The following is a 22,627-nucleotide window of genomic DNA, read 5'->3' on the forward strand; positions in this document are numbered from 1 at the left end:
ACAACAAGTGGGACACAATCATGAAGTGGAACGAATCAAATCAAATCAAAAACTGAAAAATTGGGCGTGCGAAATTATTCAGCCCCTTTACTTTCAGTGCAGCAAACTCTCTCCAGAAGTTCAGTGAGGATCTCTGAATGATCCAATGTTGACCTAAATGACTAGTGATGATAAATACAATCCACCTGTGTGTAATCAAGTCTCCGTATAAATGCACCTGCACTGTGATAGTCTCAGAGGTCCGTTAAAAGCGCAGAGAGCATCATGAAGAACAAGGAACACACCAGGCAGGTCCGAGATACTGTTGTGTACAGTTTTATATCTTTATGTTTGAAGCCTGAAATGTGGCAAAAGGTCGCAAAGTTCAAGGGGGCCGAATACTTTCGCAAGGCACTGTATATCTTCTGTCTTCTTGTAGAGAAGGAGAGTCCTGTGGGCAGGTCTGGAGTTCTCATAGCAGAGCCCTACTCCTGGAAGAGTCTGCTGTGTCAGCTCCCTGTCCTCCACATCCAGACCACTTCCTGCAAGGCTGCCCTGCTGGTCCTGCCCCCTGGGTAAGACCTGGCTCAACCTGGCCTGACCACCCTCACCACCAGCCATACATATACAAGCTGTTGTTGGCACCAGACATTTCATGACACTCTGAAGCAGTACCATGGTGCCCATGTTCCAAAGTTGGCCATCATCAGGGTGCATAAAAGCCTCAGCACACCCTCCTGATGTTTGGATGTTGAACTTTTGCCCTTATGAGACCAGTATTTTACATGGTTTTATTGATGAAAATAACCCAACGTAACCTTTACACTATTAACTTCACTGCTGATTTTCAAAGCTACAGCTGAAACCTCACACCATCGATATATATTTTACAGTTAGATCTGACGCTCTGAGAAAAAAACTTGCCCTAGTCTCTATTAATGGCTTCTGGTTGGCCTAGAAGCAGGGGGCCTAGTTTCTGGGGTCAGGCGGAGGGACGCGGAGCTACAATTACCACTGTGCCGTGGTGTAAACGTAACACTTAGCGCACCACTCGTCCCTGAGTGTTTGAAGTGGGGGGGGGGGCTGTTTCCGCCAAATGATAATGAACTCAATCTCAACCTCTCACTCTTCTTTGCGCTCTCTCTTTTCAATCCTTTTCTATCTCTCAATCTGTCCCTCGGTCTCTGTTTCACACATGCAATCAATTTACAGTATCTCTCCCTCTTTTATATTTCTCTCACTTCATTTTCTCTCTCAAACACTTCCCTCTCCTCCCTCTATCCATTATTCTATTCTCTTGAACCCAACACCAATCAGGTATATTGTCATTGATCATGTTTGGCTGTGATGGCTGTATTATGCCAAGCTTATGGGACGGAGGACTCTGTCAGGCTGGCAGTGTTCTAGCAGGGCTGTGAGCTGCTGTGGGCTCACGGTGCATTAGCACGACTGCTCTATGAGTGGACCACACTTGACCCAGGCAGCCAGGAAGACATTACTGCCGGACAGAGACATGGCTTTGGTCTGAGGGGAAGGGATTATTAACCTACTGTATATGGAAATTAGTCTGTAGAGCTGACTAGGCCTTGGTGCAGTAGCTCTAAGCGGACTGGCACTATCATTGGGTTTTTATCAATCCAGTTTCATGGTTTGTTATTTGGTGAGGGGTTGGTTTCACATAATTTTAGGGATAATCTGATCCCTCTCTCTTTCCTCTCACTCACCCCCTCTCTATCCCTCCATTCTCTACTCTCGCCCTCACCTCCTCCCCTGCCTTAGGCGTCATGTCCTGTGCATCCACACGAGGGCGCCTCTGGGCTACCACGTCCACCTGTACAGCATGGCACCCTTCATTTTCGGAGACGAGGAGACCGTCATGCCTCACCTTGACAAGGTAAGTTAGAGGACACCACCATCACCATGGAAATGCCAGCAGACAGCTATTCCGTAATAGCCGCTTGGTTTCTCCTCACCTTCTGTTTATATGCCCATTCAGGCATGGGGATACCTCCTCATCCTCCTCTTATTACCTCTCCTCTCACTCTCGGATGCGCGTCTGATGTTAAGGATAATATACCTTCTGCACTCAGGCCACAGTGGGTCAGAGGTCTCTCTATGTCTCTCTCTGTCTCTGTCTGTCTGTGTCTATCACGGAAAGCTGATGCTGGTCACAATACACCAACAGCTGGAGGAGGAGGTGAGGAGAAGAGGGGAGGAGAGGCAGGCAGTGTGCTGTGGCTGCTCAGGCTACAGGGACTTTCTCTTATAAAGCCAAGACTGTGAACATGTTGGCTTATTCATGCCATATGCAGACTCAAGCAGCTGGAAAATGACTAGTCAGGCAGTATTTGCACAAGAAGTGTGTTTGATAACTTTTTTCTCCATGGTGAATAAGCAGACGGAATGGACAGAACCAAGGAGCATTTTCTCTGACAGTTCACTTTCACCTCACGTGTCCTTACCCCCACCCCCTCTTCTCCTCTCCTCCCCACCTCCAGGAGAGTGTGCGTTTTTGTGAGCAGGCCCTGTCTATTCTGAGGCCACTGGGCAGAGTGGTCAGCTCCTTCTCAGATGAGCTGGAGCTCCCAGCAGCCACCAGGGCTCTGGGGGACGCCCACTGTCCCGCTCAGCTCAGCACTGTCGGAGGGCTCCGAGACCACCAGAGGGTAGGACACACACACACTGACACTGACACTGACACTGGACACACACTGACACACTCGACACTAACACTAGACACACTCGACACTAACACTGGACCACACACACACTGACACTAGACACACACTGACACTAACGCTGGACACACACACACGCACACACTGACACTAACACTGGACACACACACGCACTGTATACAAGCACACACACACACACACACACACACACACACACACACACACACACACACACACACACAGGGCCGGACTACCACATTTGGGGCCCCGGGCACCTGCCTCCAAAGGGGGTATTAGGTAAATAGCTAACTTCCTGCAGTTTTTACACATTTTGTCATGAGAGAGACATTTTCTATTTTAAAGTTAATGTTAAAGCTATTCAACACATTTTGCCATTGCTTTCCTGGCAACACCACGGTTGTAGGCCTGATAAACAAAAACAACAAGTCAGCCTATTGGGGGGTGGGAAGTGAACTTGCATTGTGCTAGGATAACAACCTATTCCTCAACATCAGCAAAACAAAGGAGTTGATTGTTGACTTCAGGAAGCAGAGGAGTTAACATGCCCCGATTCACATCAACGGGACTGCAGTAGAGCGAGTCAGCAGTTTTAAGTTCCTCCGCGTCCAACAAAAACAACACCACCACTCTTGACGAGGGCACAAGAGTGTCTATACTTCTTAAGATGGGTGAAACAATTCTGAATACCGCCCCAGGTCCTCTCCAAATACTACCACTACACCATCGAGAGAATCCTAACCAGTTACATCACATCCTGTTACGGGAATTGCTCCGTCCACAACCGCAAAGCCCTCCAGCGGATGGTGAAGATGGCCCAGTACATCACTGGGACTGTGCTCCCACCCATCCAGATCATCTACTCGAAACGGTGCCTGCAGCATCATCAAGGACCCCACATAACCCAGGCATGAGCTGTTCACTCTGTTACGGTCGGGCAGACGATATCGGAGCATGATGTCTGACACCAACAGGCTCAGAAATTGTTTCTATCTACAAGCCATCAGACTGCGGAACACTTGAACTGGACTGACCACCTGCTCTGATTTTCCGCACCTTACCCACACAGACACACAATATATTGAGCCATTGACTTTGTTCGTATTATTATCTGAGAAGAAACCTTACGAGTAAGTATTTCATTGGAAGGTGTATACCATCTGTATCCTGAAAAAAGGACCAATATAACTTTTTTATTTTTTTACATTTTATTTGACCTTTATTTAAACCAGGTAGGTAACTGCGACCTAGCCAAGATAAAGCAAAGCAGTGCGACACAAACAACAACACAGAGTTACACATGGAATAAACAAATATATAGTCAGTAACACCATAGAAAAAGTCTATATACAGTGCGTGCAAATGGCGTAAGGAGGTAAGGCAATAAATAGGCCATAGTAATGAAGTAATTACAATTTAGCAAATTAACACTGGAGTGATAGATGTGCAGATGATGATGTGAAAATAGAAATACTGGTGTCAATAAAAACAATATGGGGATGAGGTAGGTAGTTGGATGGGCTATATACAGATGGGCTGTGTACAGCTGCAGCGATCGGTAAGCTGCTCAGATAGCTGATGCCTAAAGTTAGTGAGGAAGATATAAGTCTCCAACTTCAGCGATTTTTGCAATTTGTTCCAGTCATTGGCAGCAGAGAACTGGAAGGAGAGGCGGCCAAAGGTGTTGGCTCTGGGGATGATAAGTGAGATGTACCTGCTGGAGTGTGTGCTACGGGTGGGTGTTGTTATGGTGACCAGTGAGCTGAGATAAGGCAGAGCTTTACCTATCAAAGACTTATAGATGACCTGGAGCCAGTAGGTCTGGCGACGAATATGTAGCGAGGGCCAGCCGACAAGAGCATACAGGTCACAATGGTGGGTAGTATATGGGGCTTTGGTGACAAAACGGATGGCACTGTGATAGACTACATCCAGTTTGCTGAATGGAGTGTTGGAGGCTTTTTTGTAAATGACATCGCCAAAGTCGAGGATCGGTAGGATAGTCAGTTATACAAGGGTATGTTTGGCAGTGAGTGAAGGAGGCTTTGTTGCGAAATAGGAAGCCGATTCTAGGTTTAATTTTGGATTGGAGATGCTTGATGTGAGTCTGGAAGGAGAGTTTACATTCTAACCAGACACCTAGGTATTTGTAGTTGTCCACATATTCTAGGTCAGAACCGTCCAGAGTAGTGATCCTAGTCGTGCGGGCAGGAGCGGGCAGCGATTGGTTGAAGAGCATGCATTTTGTTTTACTAGAATGTAAGAGCAGTTGGAGGTCACGGAAAGAGTGTTGTATTGCATTGAAGCTCGTTTGGAGGTTTGTTAACACAGTGTCCAAAGAAGGGCCAGATGTATAGAGAATGGCGTCGTCTGCATAGAGGTGGATCAAGAAATCACCAGCAGCAAGAGCGACATCGTTGATATATACAGAGAAAAGAGTCTGCCCAATAATTTAACCCTAGAGACTGCCAGAGGTCCGGACAACAGGCCCTTCGATTTGACACACTGAACTCTATCTGAGAAGTAGTTGGTGAACCAGGCGAGGCAGTCATTTGAGAAACCAAGGCTGTTGAGTCTGCCGATAAGAATACGGTGATTGACGGAGTTGAAAGCCTTGACCAGGTCGATGAAGACGGCTGCACAGTACTGTCTTTTATTGATGGTGGTTATGATATCGTTTAGGACCTTGAGCGTGGCTGAGGTGCACCCGTGACCGACTCTGTAACCAGATTGCACAGCGGAGAAGGTACGGTGGGATTCAAAATGGTCAGTGATCTGTTTGTTACCTTGGCTTTCAAAGTTAGGGCAGGATGGATATACAGTGCCTTGCGAAAGTATTCGGCCCCCTTGAACTTTGCGACCTTTTGCCACATTTCAGGCTTCAAACATAAAGATATAAAACTGTATTTTTTGTGAAGAATCAACAACAAGTGGGACACAATCATGAAGTGGAACGACATTTATTGGATAATTCAAACTTTTTTAACAAATCAAAAACAGAAAAATTGGGCGTGCAAAATTATTCAGCCCCCTTAAGTTAATACTTTGTAGCGCCACCTTTTGCTGCGATTACAGCTGTAAGTCGCTTGGGGTATGTCTCTATCAGTTTTGCACATCGAGAGACTGACATTTTTTCCCATTCCTCCTTGCAAAACAGCTCGAGCTCAGTGAGGTTGGATAGAGAGCATTTGTGAACAGCAGTTTTCAGTTCTTTCCACAGATTCTCGATTGGATTCAGGTCTGGACTTTGACTTGGCCATTCTAACACCTGGATATGTTTATTTTTGAACCATTCCATTGTAGATTTTGCTTTATGTTTTGGATCATTGTCTTGTTGGAAGACAAATCTCCGTCCCAGTCTCAGGTCTTTTGCAGACTCCATCAGGTTTTCTTCCAGAATGGTCCTGTATTTGGCTCCATCCATCTTCCCATCAATTTGAACCATCTTCCCTGTCCCTGCTGAAGAAAAGCAGGCCCAAACCATGATGCTGCCACCACCATGTTTGACAATGGGGATGGTGTGTTCAGGGTGATGAGCTGTGTTGCTTTTACGCCAAACATAACGTTTTGCATTGTTGCCAAAAAGTTCAATTTTGGTTTCATCTGACCAGAACACCTTCTTCCACATGTTTGGTGTGTCTCCCAGGTGGCTTGTGGCAAACTTTAAACAACACTTTTTATGGATATCTTTAAGAAATGGCTTTCTTCTTGCCACTCTTCCATAAAGGCCAGATTTGTGCAATATACGACTGATTGTTGTCCTATGGACAGAGTCTCCCACCTCAGCTGTAGATCTCTGCAGTTCATCCAGAGTGATCATGGGCCTCTTGGCTGCATCTCTGATCAGTCTTCTCCTTGTATGAGCTGAAAGTTTAGAGGGACGGCCAGGTCTTGGTAGATTTGCAGTGGTCTGATACTCCTTCCATTTCAATATTATCGCTTGCACAGTGCTCCTTGGGATGTTTACAGCTTGGGAAATCTTTTTGTATCCAAATCCGGCTTTAAACTTCTTCACAACAGTATCTCGGACCTGCCTGGTGTGTTCCTTGTTCTTCATGATGCTCTCTGCGCTTTTAACTGACCCCTGAGACTATCACAGTGCAGGTGCATTTATACGGAGACTTGATTACATACAGGTGGATTGTATTTATCATCATTAGTCATTTAGGTCAACATTGGATCATTCAGAGATCCTCACTGAACTTCTGGAGAGAGTTTGCTGCACTGAAAGTAAAGGGGCTGAATAATTTTGCACGCCCAATTTTTCAGTTTTTGATTTGTTAAAAAAGTTTGAAATATTCAATAAACGTCGTTCCACTTCATGATTGTGTCCCACTTGTTGTTGATTCTTCACAAACAAATACAGTTTTATATCTTTATGTTTGAAGCCTGAAATGTGGCAAAAGGTCGCAAAGTTCAAGGGGGCCGAATACTTTCGCAAGGCACTGTAGGTCTGTAATAGTTTGGGTCTCGAATGTCACCCCCTTTGAAGAGGGGGATGACGGCGGCAGTTTTCCAATATTTAGGATTCTCGGACGATACGAAAGAGAACTTGAAACTTCATATGCTCTCTGGGGTCGGGGACCCTGGGGGAATGTGCCCTGAGTGTTCGGTCAGTAAGCCGGCCCTACACACAACCACGCACACACACATTCTCTCTCTCTCTCTCTCTCTCTCTCTCTCTCTCTCTCTCTCTCTCTCTCTCTCTCTCTCCTCTCTCTCTCCTCTCTCTCTCCTCTCTCTCTCCTCTCTCTCTCCTCTCTCTCTCTCTCTCTCTCTCCTCTCTCTCTCTCTCTCTCTCTCTCCTCTCTCTCTCTCCTCTCTCTCTCCTCTCTCTCTCCTCTCTCTCTCCTCTCTCTCTCTCTCTCTCTCTCTCTCTCTCTCTCCACGCACTGACCTCCCCACTCCTGTCTGTGCAGGTGTTTAATGAAGCAGTGTATCACATGATCTGCGTTGCTCTGGACAGGAAGCTGTCAGCAGAGGAGCTGTTTGCTGTCCAGGCCCTTACCAACGACCCCTCGCTCTCCACCAGCGAGACAAGGGGACCGTCCCTCACAGGTTCAGGTGTGTGGAGTGTTTTTTTTCTCTGCAAGAATGTAAGTGTATGCGTAACTATTGTGTGTATCATTGTGTGTTGTACAGATTGTGAGGCACCGGAGGGTTGGGGCAGCAGGAAGCCCACCGAGCAGGAAATCCAGGCAGTCAGGATCCTCCAGGCCGGCTTCAAGGGACATCTAGTCCGCGAGATCCTCAATTCTACTAAACCAGGTAATAATGGGTTAATGCTGTCCTCATCCTCAACGCTAGTAAACCAGGTAATAATGGGTTAATGCTGTCCTCATCCTCAATGCTACTAAACCAGGTAATAATGGGTTAATACTGTCCTCATCCTCAACGCTAGTAAACCAGGTAATAATCGGTTAATGCTGTCCTCATCCTCAATGCTAGTAATCCAGGTAATTATGGGTTAATGCTATCCTCATCCTCAATGCTACTGAACCTAGTATTAATGAGTTAATGCTATCCTCATCCTCAATGCTAGTAAACCAGGTAATAATGGGTTAATGCTGTCCTCATCCTCAATGCTACTGAACCAGGTAATAATGGGTTAATGCTGTCCTCATCCTCAATGCTAGTAATCCAGGTAATTATGGGTTAATGCTATCCTCATCCTCAACGCTAGTAAATCAGGTAATAATGGGTTAATGCTGTCCTCATCTTGAACGCTACTAAACCAGGTAATAATGGGTTAATGCTGTCCTCATCCTCAATGCTACTAAACCAGGTAATAATGGGTTAATGCTGTCCTCATCCTCAATGCTACTGAACCTAGTATTAATGGGTTAATGCTATCCTCATCCTCAATGCTAGTAAACCAGGTAATAATCGGTTAATGCTGTCCTCATCCTCAATGCTAGTAATCCAGGTAATTATGGGTTAATGCTATCCTCATCCTCAATGCTACTGAACCTAGTATTAATGAGTTAATGCTATCCTCATCCTCAATGCTAGTAAACCAGGTAATAATCGGTTAATGCTGTCCTCATCCTCAATGCTAGTAATCCAGGTAATAATGGGTTAATGCTGTCCTCATCCTCAATGCTACTAAACCAGGTAATAATGGGTTAATGCTGTCCTCATCCTCAATGCTACTGAACCTAGTATTAATGGGTTAATGCTATCCTCATCCTCAATGCTAGTAAACCAGGTAATAATGGGTTAATGCTGTCCTCATCCTCAATGCTAGTAATCCAGGTAATTATGGGTTAATGCTATCCTCATCCTCAATGCTAGTAAATCAGGTAATAATGGGTTAATGCTGTCCTCATCTTGAACGCTACTAAACCAGGTAATAATGGGTTAATGCTGTCCTCATCCTCAATGCTACTAAACCAGGTAATAATGGGTTAATGCTGTCCTCATCTTGAACGCTACTAAACCAGGTAATAATGGGTTAATGCTATCCTCATCCTCAATGCTACTAAACCAGGTAATAATGGGTTAATGCTGTCCTCGTCATCAATGCTACTAAACCAGGTAATAATGGGTTAATGCTGTCCTCATCATCAATGCTACTAAACCAGGTAATAATGGGTTAATGCTATCCTCATCCTCAATGCTACTAAACCAGGTAATAATGGGTTAATGTTGTCCTCATCCTCAATGCTACTAAACCAGGTAATAATGGGTTAATACTGTCCTCATCCTCAATGCTAGTAAACCAGGTAATAATGGGTTAATACTAACCTCATCCTCAGCGCTACTGCACCAAGTAATAATGGGTTAATACTGTCCTCACCCTCAATGTTGCTAAACCAGGTAATAATGGGTTAATACGGCCTCACACTCACAATCAAACTTCTCAATGTTATTCAATTAAATTTTCCAATGACCTCAGGGACAATTTTACAAGGTACAATCAGAGCACAATTAGATACATTCTTTGCTATAGATAGATCTGCTCATTAAGTTGAAGAGAGGAAGAATGGATTCTCATTTAGAAAGAGAGGGATGTTATCCAGACCTTTTAATTGGTTTGTAACAGTTTGACTGTTGCTGGTCTAATGACTGAAAGATTAATTAAAGGCATGTGATTATTGGTATGAGCGATGTTGATCTGGCAGTTTGTGTATCTTTGCCAGATAAACATCTCTACCCTCATTGCTCTCTCTCCCTCTCTCTCCCCCTCTCTCTTTTTCTGTTTCGCCTTCGCCGTATCTGAGGTGGAAAGGTCTCTCTGGCTGTTCCAGCTCACTCCCTCTGCTTCTGGCCGATCACCCCTCCCTCCTCTCCTGGCAGCCCTGCCCACTCCATCACTGCCACAGGGCTCAGGCTGGCATTGCCTTTCTCCCTCTCTCTCTCCCTTCCTCTCTTATTTTAATTTTCTGTTTCTCCGTATCTGTCAAAAAAACAAAAACATTATTTGTCACATGCATCGAATATAACAGGAGTAGACTTTACCGTGAAGTGCTTTCTTATGAGCCCTTTCTCAACAATGTAGAGTTAGAAATTAAGAAAATTAGCCAATAAAAATAGTAACAATAAATATCAATAACGAGTCTATATACAAGGAGTACCGGTGCCGAGTCAGTGTGCTGGGGGGTACGAGGTATCTGAGGTAATATGTACATGTAGGTAGGGGTAAAACTGACATAGCAATCAGTATAGATAATAAACAGACTAGCAGCAGCTTCTGTTGAGAGTGTGAAAGTGTGTGTGTGTGTGTGACGTCAATATGTGTGTGTGTTTTGTGTGTGTGTGAGCGTATATGTAGTGTGTGTGTGTTGGAGTGTCAGTGTAAGTGAGTGTGTGTGTGTGAGTCAAATACATGTGCATAGAGTCAGTGTAAGAGAGTCAGTGGAAAAGAGGGTAAAGTTAATAGTCTGGGTAGCTATTTGATTAACTGTTCAGTAATCATATGGCTTGGGGGTATGAAGTTGTTCAGGTGCCTTTTGGCCCCAGGTTGGCGCTCCGGTACCGCTTGCCGTGCCGTAGCAGAGTGAACAGTCTATAGCTTTGGTGGCTAGGGTCTTTGACAATTTACAGGCCCTTCCTCTAACACCGCCTGGTATAGAGGACCTGGATGGCAGGGATCTCGGTTTCAGTGATGTACTGTGTCATCTCCACCGCCCTCTGTAGCGCCTTGTGATCAAGGGCGGTGCAGTTGCCATACCAAACAGTGATGCAGCCAGACAAGATGCTCTCAATGGTGCAGCTGTATAACTTTTTCAGTGCCATTCCAAATCTTGTCAGCCTCCTTCACAACTGTGCTGGTGTGAGAGAAACATATTAAGTCAAGGAACTTGAAGCTGTCAACCCGCTCCACTATATCCTTGTCAATGTGGATGGGGTATCCTCGCTCCTCTGTTTCCTGTAGTCCACGATCAGCTCCTTTGTCTTGCTGACTTTGAGGCAGAGGTTGTTGTCCTGGCACTGCACTGCCAGGTCTCTGACCTCATCCCTGTAGGCTGTCTCATCGTCGTCGGTGATCAGACCTACCACCACTGTGTAGTCAGCAAACTAGATGAATGTGTTAAAGTGATGCATAGCCATACAGTCTTGGGTGAACAGGGAGTACAGAAGGGGACTAAACACACACCCCTGAGGGGCCGCAGTGTTGAGGGTCAGCGTGGCAGATATGTTGTTACCTACCCGTATCACCTGGGGGCAGCCCTTCAGGAAGTCCAGGATCCAGTTGCTGAAGAAGGTGTTCAGTCCCAGGGTCCCGAGCTTGGTGATGAGCTTTGAGGCTGAGCTGTAGTCAATGCACAGCATTCTCACATAGGTATTTCTCCAGGTGGGAGAGAGCAGTGTGGAGTGCTATACAAATTGCATCATCTGTGGATCTGTTGGGGCGGTATGAGAATTCAAATCAAAGTTTATTTATCATGTGTGCCAAATACAACAGGTGTAGAACCTTACAGTGAAATGCTTACTTACAGGCTCTAACCAACAGTGCAAAAAAGGTATTAGGTGAACAATAGGTAAGTAAATAAATTAAAACAACAGTAAAAAGACAGTGAAAAATAACAGTAGGATATGCATATAATTAGTAGATTTGGATAGGACACTCTGAAGTTTCTAAAACTGTTAAAATAATGTCTGTGAGTATAACAGAACTCATATGGCAGGCAAAAATGTGGGAAACTTGGGAAATCTGAGGACGTGGGAAATCTGAGGTTTGTAGTTTTTTTAAGTGATTGCCTATCCAATATCCTGTCTCTGTGGGGTCAGATTGCACTTCCTAAGGCTTCCAGTGGATGTCAACAGTCTTTAGAAGTTGTTTCAGGCTTCTATTGTGAAAGGGGAGAGAATAAGAGCTGTTTCAACAAGTGGCCAGGCTGAAAGCCTTTAGTCTTAGCGTGGCCGTGAGTGCAACGCTCATTCCCTTTCTAACGGAATTGTCCGGTTGGAATATTATTGAAGATTTATGATAAAAACATCCTAAAGATTGATTATATACATCGTTTGACATGTTTCTACAAACTTTAATGGAACTTTTTTGACTTTTTGTCTGGACTTTGTGCATTTGGATTACTGGACTAAACATGCAAACAAAAATGAGGTATTTGGACATAAAGATGAACTTTATCGAACAAAACAAACATTTATTGTCTAACATGGAGACCTGGGAGTGCCATCAGATGAAGATCATCAAAGGTAAGTGATTGATTTTAATGCTATTTCTGACTTTTGTGACACCTCTCCTTGGTTGGAAAATGGCTGTATGGTTTTCTGTGGCTAGGCGCTGACCTAACATGGTGTACTTTCGCCTTAAAGCCTTTTTGAAATCAGACACTGTGGCTGGATTAACAAGAAGTCTATCTTTAAAATGGTGTATAATACTTGTATGTTTGAGGAATTTTAATTATGAGATTTCTGTTGTGTGAATTTGGCGCCCTGCAATTTCACTGGCTGTTGGCGAGGTGGCCACATATATATCCCAGAGAGGTTTTAACCTGTTTAAAAGTCTTACTCACATCGGCCATGGAGAGCAAGATCACACAGTTGTCCGGGACAGCAGGGGCTCTCATGTCTGGCTCAGTGTTTGCCTCGGTCTGGGAGATTTTTGTCTCTGGACAACTCACGGCTGGGTTTTCCTTTGTAATTTGTAATAGTCTGCAAATCTTACCGCATCGGAACCGGTGTAGTAAGATTCAATATTAGTCCTATATTGACATTTTCCATGTTTGATGGTTCGTCGGGGTCGTAAGCAGGCTTTCTTGTAATCATCCATGTCCGTGTCCCGTTCATTGAAAGCGATAATCTATTGCTTTTTGTTAGGGTACATACAGTGCCTTGCGAAAGTATTCGGCCCCCTTGAACTTTGCGACCTTTTGCCACATTTCAGGCTTCAAACATAAAGATATAAAACTGTATTTTTTTGTGAAGAATCAACAACAAGTGGGACACAATCATGAAGTGGAACGACATTTATTGGATATTTCAAACTTTTTTAACAAATCAAAAACTGAAAATTTGGGCGTGCAAAATTATTCAGCCCCTTTACTTTCAGTGCAGCAAACTCTCTCCAGAAGTTCAGTGAGGATCTCTGAATGATCCAATGTTGACTAACATGACTAATGATGATAAATACAATCCACCTGTGTGTAATCAAGTCTCCGTATAAATGCACCTGCACTGTGATAGTCTCAGAGGTCCGTTAAAAGCGGAGAGAGCATCATGAAGAACAAGGAACACACCAGGCAGGTCCGAGATACTGTTGTGAAGAAGTTTAAAGCCAGATTTGGATACAAAAAGATTTCCCAAGCTTTAAACATCCCAAGGAGCACTGTGTAAGCGAAAATATTCAAATGGAAGGAGTATCAGACCACTGCAAATCTACCAAGACCTGGTTGTCCCTCTAAACTTTCAGCTCATACAAGGAGAAGACTGATCAGAGATGCAGCCAAGAGGCGCATGATCACTCTGGATGAACTGCAGAGATCTACAGCTGAGGTGGGAGACTCTGTCCATAGGACAACAATCAGTTGTATATTGCACAAATCTGGCCTTTATGGAAGAGTGGCAAGAAGAAAGCCATTTCTTAAAGATATCCATAAAAAGTGTCGTTTAAAGTTTGCCACAAGCCACCTGGGAGACACACCAAACATGTGGAAGAAGGTGCTCTGGTCAGATGAAACCAAAATTGAACTTTTTGGCAACAATGCAAAACGTTATGTTTGGCGTAAAAGCAACACAGCTGAACACACCATCCCCACTGTCAAACATGGTGGTGGCAGCATCATGGTTTGGGCCTGCTTTTCTTCAGCAGGGACAGGGAAGATGGTTAAAATTGATGGGAAGATGGATGGAGCCAAATACAGGACCATTCTGGAAGAAAACCTGATGGAGTCTGCAAAAGACCTGAGACTGGGACGGAGATTTGTCTTCCAACAAGACAATGATCCAAAACATAAAGCAAAATCTACAATGGAATGGTTCAAAAATAAACATATCCAGGTGTTAGAATGGCCAAGTCAAAGTCCAGACCTGAATCCAATCGAGAATCTGTGGAAAGAACTGAAAACTGCTGTTCACAAATGCTCTCCATCCAACCTCACTGAGCTCGAGCTGTTTTGCAAGGAGGAATGGGAAAAAATTTCAGTCTCTCGATGTGCAAAACTGATAGAGACATACCCCAAGCGACTTACAGCTGTAATCGCAGCAAAAGGTGGCGCTACAAAGTATTAACTTAAGGTGCTGAATAATTTTGCACGCCCAATTTTTCAGTTTTTGAAATGTAAAAAAAGTTAGAAATATCCAATAAATGTCGTTCCACTTCATGATTGTGTCCCACTTGTTGTTGATTCTTCACAAAAAAATAAAGTTTTATATCTTTATGTTTGAAGCCTGAAATGTGGCAAAAGGTCGCAAAGTTCAAGGGGGCCGAATACTTTCGCAAGGCACTGTATGGTCACTGTGGGGATGACTTCATCAAGTGCATTGATGAAACCCATGACTGATGTGGTAAACTCCTCAATGTTATCTGATGAATCCCTGAACATACTCTGCTCTGTGCTAGCGAAGCAGCCTTGTAGCTTAGCGTCCGCTTCATCAGACCACTTCCGTACTGAGCACGTCTCTGGTACGTCCTGTTTGAGTTTTTGCTTGTTAACAGGAAGCAGGAGGATGGTCATGATCTGATTTGCAGAAAGGAGGGCGAGGGAAGGCCTTAATTAAAAGTGATTCAGAGTATCTTGGTAAAAGTGTGATAAACAGAATTTCAGGAGTTAAAGTCCTAGAAACAGCCAATAGAAACACTTCCTCTGGGTGAGCGTTTTCTTGTTTGTTTATGGCCTCGTTGAGTGCCTGCTTGGTTCCATTCTCCTTTTGTGGTAGGATGTAGACAGCAGTAATCATTACAGATAAAAACGTCTGCAATTTCCCATGAGATATTCTAGTTTAGGAGCAAAAGCTTGAGACTTCCTTCACACTTGAAGCAGCGCACCAGTTGTTGTTTACAAAGAGGCACACCTCCCCCTTTTGGTCCCCTTTCCGGCCGTGACAAAGCATGGAGAAACACTTGAGTATTATGTCCATATCGCCCGTCAGCCAAGTTTCAGAAAAGCATAGAATATTACAGTTTTTCACGTCCCGTTAGTAGGAATCTCTCAAACAGAGCTCATCCATCTTGTTCTCAAGTGGCTGGACATTGGCCAGTAAAATGGAGGGGAGTGCCGATTTGATTTTCTCTGCGTCTTAGTACAACAAATACTCCAGCACTCCTCCCTTGTCTTTGCTTGCACTGAAATTGAGGTTAAAGTTAGTAGCTGTCAATTTATAATTCAAATGTACTTGGCTGTGATAATGGTGTGAGCTTTCTGTACAAACAAATTAAGGATAAACACGGAAAAAGTCACAAAATAGCAAAGTCGGGTTGGACTTTCTCCATCGGTGTCATCTTATTCTCTCTCTCTCTTTCTTCTCTCTCTCTTCTCTCTCGCTCTCTCTCTGCTAAGAGTTAGCCCTGTGCCCTATCTTTGGGACTCTGGGCTGAAATAGAGACTTATCGATGAGTATGCCACTCTCACTAATAAACCCTGACAGGTAAGGTGGTGGGGGGGGCAGGACAACACACACATTCATGCACACACACATCGACCCACCCACCTGCACCCACTCGAACATCAAAACAGCTCTGTTGTGACATGTTTACGAGTTGAGGGAGAGCAGCGAGGGGGGGAGAGAGGAGGATGCAGAGCTAGAGAGAGGGAAAGAAAGGGATAGAAGGAGGGAGGGTGTTTTTTAGGTGAGGGATATGAACAGACTCTATTTATTGCCAGGGCTTGAGGGTTACTCTGTCCTGTCCAGCCTGTCAGAACACAACACTAAGGCCTGGAGCAGAGACATGAGATTCCAGTACTCGCCTAACTCCCCTCCTTGTTCCACTACACTCACAGACTTGTCATTTAGGAAGACACACACAGATTCCATCACTGGTACACCACACTGGTTGTTCAAGAAACTAATTTGTTTCTACCTAGATACCATATTTATCATGACGACTATTCCAGTCTCTGTATTTCCAAGCCTTACATTTTAAACCCACTGCATGCCTCAAAGCCCTTTAGGAACACATGACAAATAATGACATCAACAACTGATGTCTCAGGTTAAGTACAGGCCACTCTGTCAGTGTTTTATCATTAACTACCTCGGATGCGCTGTCTGTCACAAACAGCCATCTCTCTGCAAGACTACTTTTTCATCTCCCAAACCAGAGCCCAGCCCATAATGGCTCTTGATTTGGAGAAGATGAGAAACGCCTGTCGTTAACTTTCTCACGCACACGTGCAAGCTTGCACGGCGGCGCACACACACCTCAGTAGCATAGCCAGGGAGATACAGAATGAAGAATTACATATTTTATGAATTGATCCAGTACATGGCTCGTGTAACAGGGATGAGTGTCTCAGTGAATTTGATGTTTGAATGTGTTTTTTTCTCTTTCGTCACAAAAAGAATGCATCTGGCACTCTCCCTCATCTTTTTACCTTCCATTAAGTCAAGTATTATAGCAATGTGTTCATGTCTTTGGCTTCAAGGTGAATGTCTTTCATCTTTTATGTATGTCTGCTGCTTCTTAACTGAGCGTGGTGTGTGTGTGTGTGTGTGTGTGTGTGTGTGTGTGTTATATGTATTATCTAGGCACAAAGGAGAATCTCAGTGCCTCAAAGACACTTCAGGAGATGTGGGCTAGTGTGGAATCGGATGCAGAGAAACACGCAGTGTCTTTATTGAGGTAAATTATTAATCAGCTAGCTCAACATCGCACACATTCACAGCTGAGCACACAACACTAAAACCCAATCTCACACAGCACACGCAAACATGACACATCTAATTTAGCCAACACACTGCATACTTGTGTTTTCTTCCCAACACTGTAAAGGGGATACTGTGAATTTCACAGTAGCTTACAGGTAGCTCGGTGGCAATATGTTTTTCATATTTCAGTACACCTACTGTGATATAAATACGGTATCGAAGCAGGTACTGCGTAATGACATACAGTACAATACCATAAAATGTACTGTATTATACTGTAATAAAGTATGCTGCCGTAATTGGAATTAATTAATGGGTGAAGGCATTAAATGAATTGAGGGGAGAGGTTTGTATTTCAAAATATTTACTGTAATTACAAGCGATTGGTTCGAACAGGTTGGCTGATAGGTAAAGTGTTTACACATTACAGTATATTAGTGAATTGTTTCTGTTTTATATCACTTGCACTTCTAGAGGCCTTGACAAAGGCATCCAAACTGGCAGCAACTACAGGGCAACACAGACTCAGTCTCACTGCAGAATTTCAAATTGCTCCAAACATCACTTTTCTAAGTGTTTTTGTTGCTCCTACTGCTCTATATCATTCAATTTCTCCAATTTCTAATTTATAGTGTTAGTGCAATGATTTGAAGTACCCATAGACTTGCAGTCATTAGCGTTACCCATAGACTTGCAGTCATTAGCGTTACCCATAGACTTGCAGACATTAACTTTACCCATAGACTTGCAGTCATTAGCGTTACCCATAGACTTGCAGACATTAGCGTTACCCATAGACTTGCAGACATTAGCGTTACCCATAGACTTGCAGACATTAGCGTTACCCATAGACTTGCAGTCCTTAGTGTTACTCATAGACTTGCAGTCATTAGAGTTACCCATAGACTTGTAGTCATTAGCGTTACCCATAGACTTGCAGTCATTAGCGTTACTCATAGACTTGCAGTCATTAGCGTTACTCATAGACTTGCAGTCATTAGCGTTACTCATAGACATGCAGTCATTGCACTAACGCTGGTTAGCAATTGCTCTAGCGCTAGTTAGCAACTTCCTTCAAACTACACGCAGAGACGTAAAAATGGTATCCACGAGTTCATCTGACTCTGGGGATGTAGATAAAGGGCCTCATTGTCAAAATCTCGAAGTATCCCATTAAGGTATGGATTAAGGTTTGGGATAGGTTTAAAACATTATGTTTAGGCACTCATTCCAAATGGTTAAGGTAAGCATTAAGGTTTGGGATAAGGTTAAAACTCCCACCCAAAAAAGTTTCAACACGCAACCTTCTGATCCCTTACCCATGCTTAGATGATGGTAATGTTGCCCCTAGTGGCCGGGTCTGGAAGCATTTTTCGACGTCTTCGACGTCGATCTTGAACGATCTGTCTGCCAAATGGACATGGGGCACTATATCCAAATAGATAAATTGGTGCAGCATTCTCACTCACGAGTGCAACAATAAAGCCTCTTACAAGACACGCCTCAAAATATGTTAATTAGCCAGAAACAGCAATACCATGCACCCACTAGTGGTCACGGTTTTGTATTCTGTTGCGTGTAATTTAAAGTACCATTCGAAATGCAGAAATTCTTTCCCCACCCATAACAATTTCCCACAGTGCACCATAATTTACGGTATGCTGCAGTAAACGTTTCAGAGTATTTTACTGTTGATAACACCCAAAATGATTGTATAATTTACCATTTTTCATTACAGTGCATTGTTGGGTACGTACAGCAATATGGCTTGGCACACTGTTATGACACTGTGCCAGCTAGGTGCATTGAGGCAATTCATTTAGCCTCTTTCCATGCGTGCCCAGAGTCTGTCCCTATCCTCCTCAGTGAGTCCTATAGCCATGGCTCAGCCTCACGGTAGAGGGGAGGTGAGTAGTTTTCCACATTGTGTTCCATCGTCTCCTGGTGGTACCATCTGCTGTTTATCCTCTCTCTGCTCCATTCGGCTCTTTGAGTCTTCTGAATGATCCGTCGTCTGAGGGTGAGGGGTGTGTGTGTGTGTGTGTGCGCGTGTGTACGCGCATGCGTGTCCGTGCGTGTGTGCCGCATGCCTCTGTTTGTGTGTAAGTCAGATCTCACTGATCAATGGAAGCCCCCAGTACAGAGTCAGAGCTGTGAAGTGTTTTCACTCTCCTTAAGAGAAGAACCCAAAGAGAAGCTCCCCATAGTATACTGCGCTTAAATAAAATGACCACGGTGGTGTGGTGTGATGAAGAAATATTACAATGATAATACATAATTGTAACTGTATTCTTCTGGAGAGCTCATAATAGACAGATTTTGCACATGTCCTGTTTCACACATTGATCATGCCTGTTCGTTCAGTATCATATCTGAGAGAATTCTGGCCAAATGTATCTGCCTCATATTCTGTTTAACCCCTCATTCTCTGTTTGTTTGACCCTCTCTCTGTGATCCCCCCCCCAGTCTGTTGAGCCCAGTGACAGGCTCCAGATAGGGGATGAACCGTCTGAAGGCACTGGGTCACCCTGGTACAAATCAAGAAAAATCCTCCGCTTCTAGCATGTGTCCATCTCCGCACCTTGTAACTCTTACTCACCTATAACCTCTTGGGTGCTCGTCTCACCAAACACAGACAAACCCTGTGTTTGTCAACTCAAGACTCTTTGAGTGAAGTTGACAAAGTGAGGTTACACTGTCATATAGTAACTCTCAGCCCTCCATATAAAAGTTATCTCCCCCCAGGGAGTTTTAGGGCCGCATGTATCAAGTGTCTCAGAGTAGGACTGCTGATTTTAGGATCAGTTTCACTTTTTAGATCACACTGAATAAGATAACATGGACATCGGGGACCTGATCCTAGATCAGCACTCCTACTCTGAGACGCTTCATACATCGGGCCCCTGATCTGCCCTACCAAGCAAAAAGGCAGTAACTGCTCATTTGGTTGAAAATGAGTTAATGTCATTTTCGATACATGAAATACATGCTTAATCATGTGGACAAGTATCCTGCCTCCATTGTATTGTGTTCAGGAGAAAATGGGGGTCATGTTAAAAGTAACTGCATAAAGTTACTGTGAAACAAAGGTAAATAAAAGCCATTTTTCTCAGTTCCACGCTAAGAACAGTTTCTGTTTATGCAGTATTGGAGTGGACCTAGCCCCCATATGCAGCACCTCTTTCCCTGATAGCCATGGTTGTTGTGTCTTTATTGTCCAGGTACATCTTCAGTAACGATGAGAGGACAGCTGAACTGTACCCCTGTCAGGAGGATGAGTGGACCAGAATCACGTTCACCGACTACTCTGTCCCTCTGCCTGAACTGGCCAACTCCTGGCTACTGGTCTTCAGGTAGAAGACACACACACATACTCACACAACACACGGATAAAGCACCGACATGTTATATATGAATGTAAAATGTTTCGCTAACACCCACATGATCCTCCGTTGTTAGTGTTTTTTTTTATGTGGTAGTAAAACGTCATTGTGAGTGCTGTGTGTTCCAGAGAGGTGTTCTTGGTGCATAAAGAAATGCTGCTCGTGGCTAAGGTCTACTCCCCAGTCTCCTCCTGTCTGCTCCACGTCATAGACAACAACACGGGAGAGGAGCTACCCAGAGTCTTCCAGAGAGTAGAGCCCCACGTCTACAAACACAACCAGGTCTCAACATTAAACAAACTACTGTACATTCAACCTCTCACAAACACAAACTGTATGTTATACTGTACGTATATGTATATGTGTATATGTATATAAAAAAACAAATCGTGTTTTTGTGCTTTACAGTGTAGGAATGTGGCACTGTGAGTGCGGCACTATGATAGTGCTGTATATGCAGTGTATGTGTGTGGGTGTGCCATGTACTTTTGTGTGTGTGAGAAACTAAACCCCGTGCCTCATACCCACCTCCCTGTAGCGTGGATACACCTTTGTGGCGGAGGCCCACACCCCTGACACACCCCTCGTGGGGGCCAAGTGGAGGATGCGTCTGATTGGCTCATGTGATCTTCCTGACCTGGCACGAGAGGCTCCACTCAACAACTTCTCTGTGAAGGAATTCAGGGATTACTACATTCCCAATGACAGGAACGTCATCTGCAGGTAGCATATCGGAATAACGACAGAGTAAAACATACGTACTTAGGTTGGAAGGTGCCTAATTTAATTGTAATCAATATGATTCACCGGGAATTCATAATTGCCTGTTGTCTGTGTTTTGTGCTAATCACATATTGAGTGAGGGCATAGTTTTTCCTGGTCAGATCACATTGTCTGGAAAACCTTCTGGCCCTACCAATATTGAACTCTGTATATTACGACAGGTATTCTGTGAAGGTGACCGCGGACCACGCCGGTACGGTCCAGTTCCAGACGTCCAAACCGGATGTTCACATCCGCCTCTCCGTTCTGGACCATGAGGAAGTGGTGGCTAGTAACACTGGGAAAGGCCACGTGGTCATCCCGGTATACCACTTCCATCCTAGCAATCGTGAGTAACATTGTTTTAAGGTCAGATGGAAGACAAAAAGTGCTTCTTAGAGGAGTCATTGTATTTTCATATATTTCCTGTGTCACTTGCAATCATGATTGACAGGGTAGATATTAGCTCAGTATGTTGTAGAACATGTCAAGCTATTCATTCTGTTCACAAAGTACTGTATTTAAATTACTGTGTCTGTAACAGTCATTTACTGTACATATGTTTTTTTTTGTATAAATAATCGGGCCACTGTGTGACATTAGATAAACATTTAAATATGGTTTGAAACTAAAATATGCAGTTCCACATGGTTAGAAATAAATGTTCATATATGCAAATTGGCCCATAACTCCACCTATACAACATCATAGGCGAATGATATTGGCGCCGGGTTCCTAACCAGCTGTGCTATTTTGTTCGTTTTTTCGCGTTGTTTGCAACTTAGTTTTTAGCTTGTAAGGCCATAAGCAAACAAGAAAATTCTCATCTAGAAACGGAGCTCCTAGTGGTCGGGTACTTTAATGTAGGCAAACTTAAATCCGTTGGACCTCATTTCTACCAGCATGTCACATGTGCAACCAGAGGGAAAAAATTCAAGACCACCTTTACTCCACACACAGAGGACGCATACAAAGCTCTCCCTCGCCCTCCATTTGACAAATCTGACCATAATTATATCCTTCTGGTTCCTGCTTACAAGCAAAAAACTAAAGCAGGAAGTACCAGTGACTCGTTCAATACGGAATTGATATTTACTTAAAAATTATAAAAAAAACAAATGATACTACAATCAAATGATGGTAAATCAGCTTTTTTAGTACTTACGTGGATTGTACTAAAATCTGTGCTTTATTGAAGGGACACATTTATATTGGAAGTTTTACAGAATATGCAAATCAACTGTACTTTTGCTAAAATACCAGGCTGTTTTGGTCATTTTTATTTCAGAAAACATTATTTATATGTCTTATGATGTTTTGATAAGAATTAAGGTGATATTGGGCTATGATTGTTGCTTTTCCAATAGTTTCTTCTTGGGGTCAAAATGACCTCAGTTGGTGATCCATGTATGTAAAATATGTTGATAGGATGAGGGTTAAAGTATTCAAATGTGTTTAGTATTTGGTCCCATATTCCTTGCACACAAATGACTACCTCAAGCTTGTGATTCTACAAACTTGTTGGAGACATTTACA

The 22,627-nt window shown here is 43.7% G+C and overlaps 1 protein-coding gene across 1 annotated transcript in view; it reads left to right on the forward strand.

Moving 5' to 3' along the window:
* Positions 1-22,627, forward strand: part of adgb (androglobin) — a 118,349-nt gene that overhangs the window by 64,030 nt on the left and 31,692 nt on the right. Inside the window, exons 19-28 of the mRNA XM_036985453.2 lie at positions 419-554; positions 1,759-1,873; positions 2,478-2,645; positions 7,595-7,739; positions 7,818-7,943; positions 16,827-16,920; positions 20,168-20,299; positions 20,458-20,611; positions 20,868-21,052; positions 21,274-21,440. Of these exons, the coding sequence (XP_036841348.2) occupies positions 419-554; positions 1,759-1,873; positions 2,478-2,645; positions 7,595-7,739; positions 7,818-7,943; positions 16,827-16,920; positions 20,168-20,299; positions 20,458-20,611; positions 20,868-21,052; positions 21,274-21,440 (1,422 nt within the window). The remainder of the gene's footprint in view (positions 1-418; positions 555-1,758; positions 1,874-2,477; positions 2,646-7,594; positions 7,740-7,817; positions 7,944-16,826; positions 16,921-20,167; positions 20,300-20,457; positions 20,612-20,867; positions 21,053-21,273; positions 21,441-22,627) is intronic.

This window comes from Oncorhynchus mykiss, chromosome 8 (assembly GCF_057628025.1).
Source record: "Oncorhynchus mykiss isolate SJ-2025 chromosome 8, ASM5762802v1, whole genome shotgun sequence".
In the NCBI taxonomy this organism is placed as follows: Eukaryota; Metazoa; Chordata; class Actinopteri; order Salmoniformes; family Salmonidae; genus Oncorhynchus; species Oncorhynchus mykiss.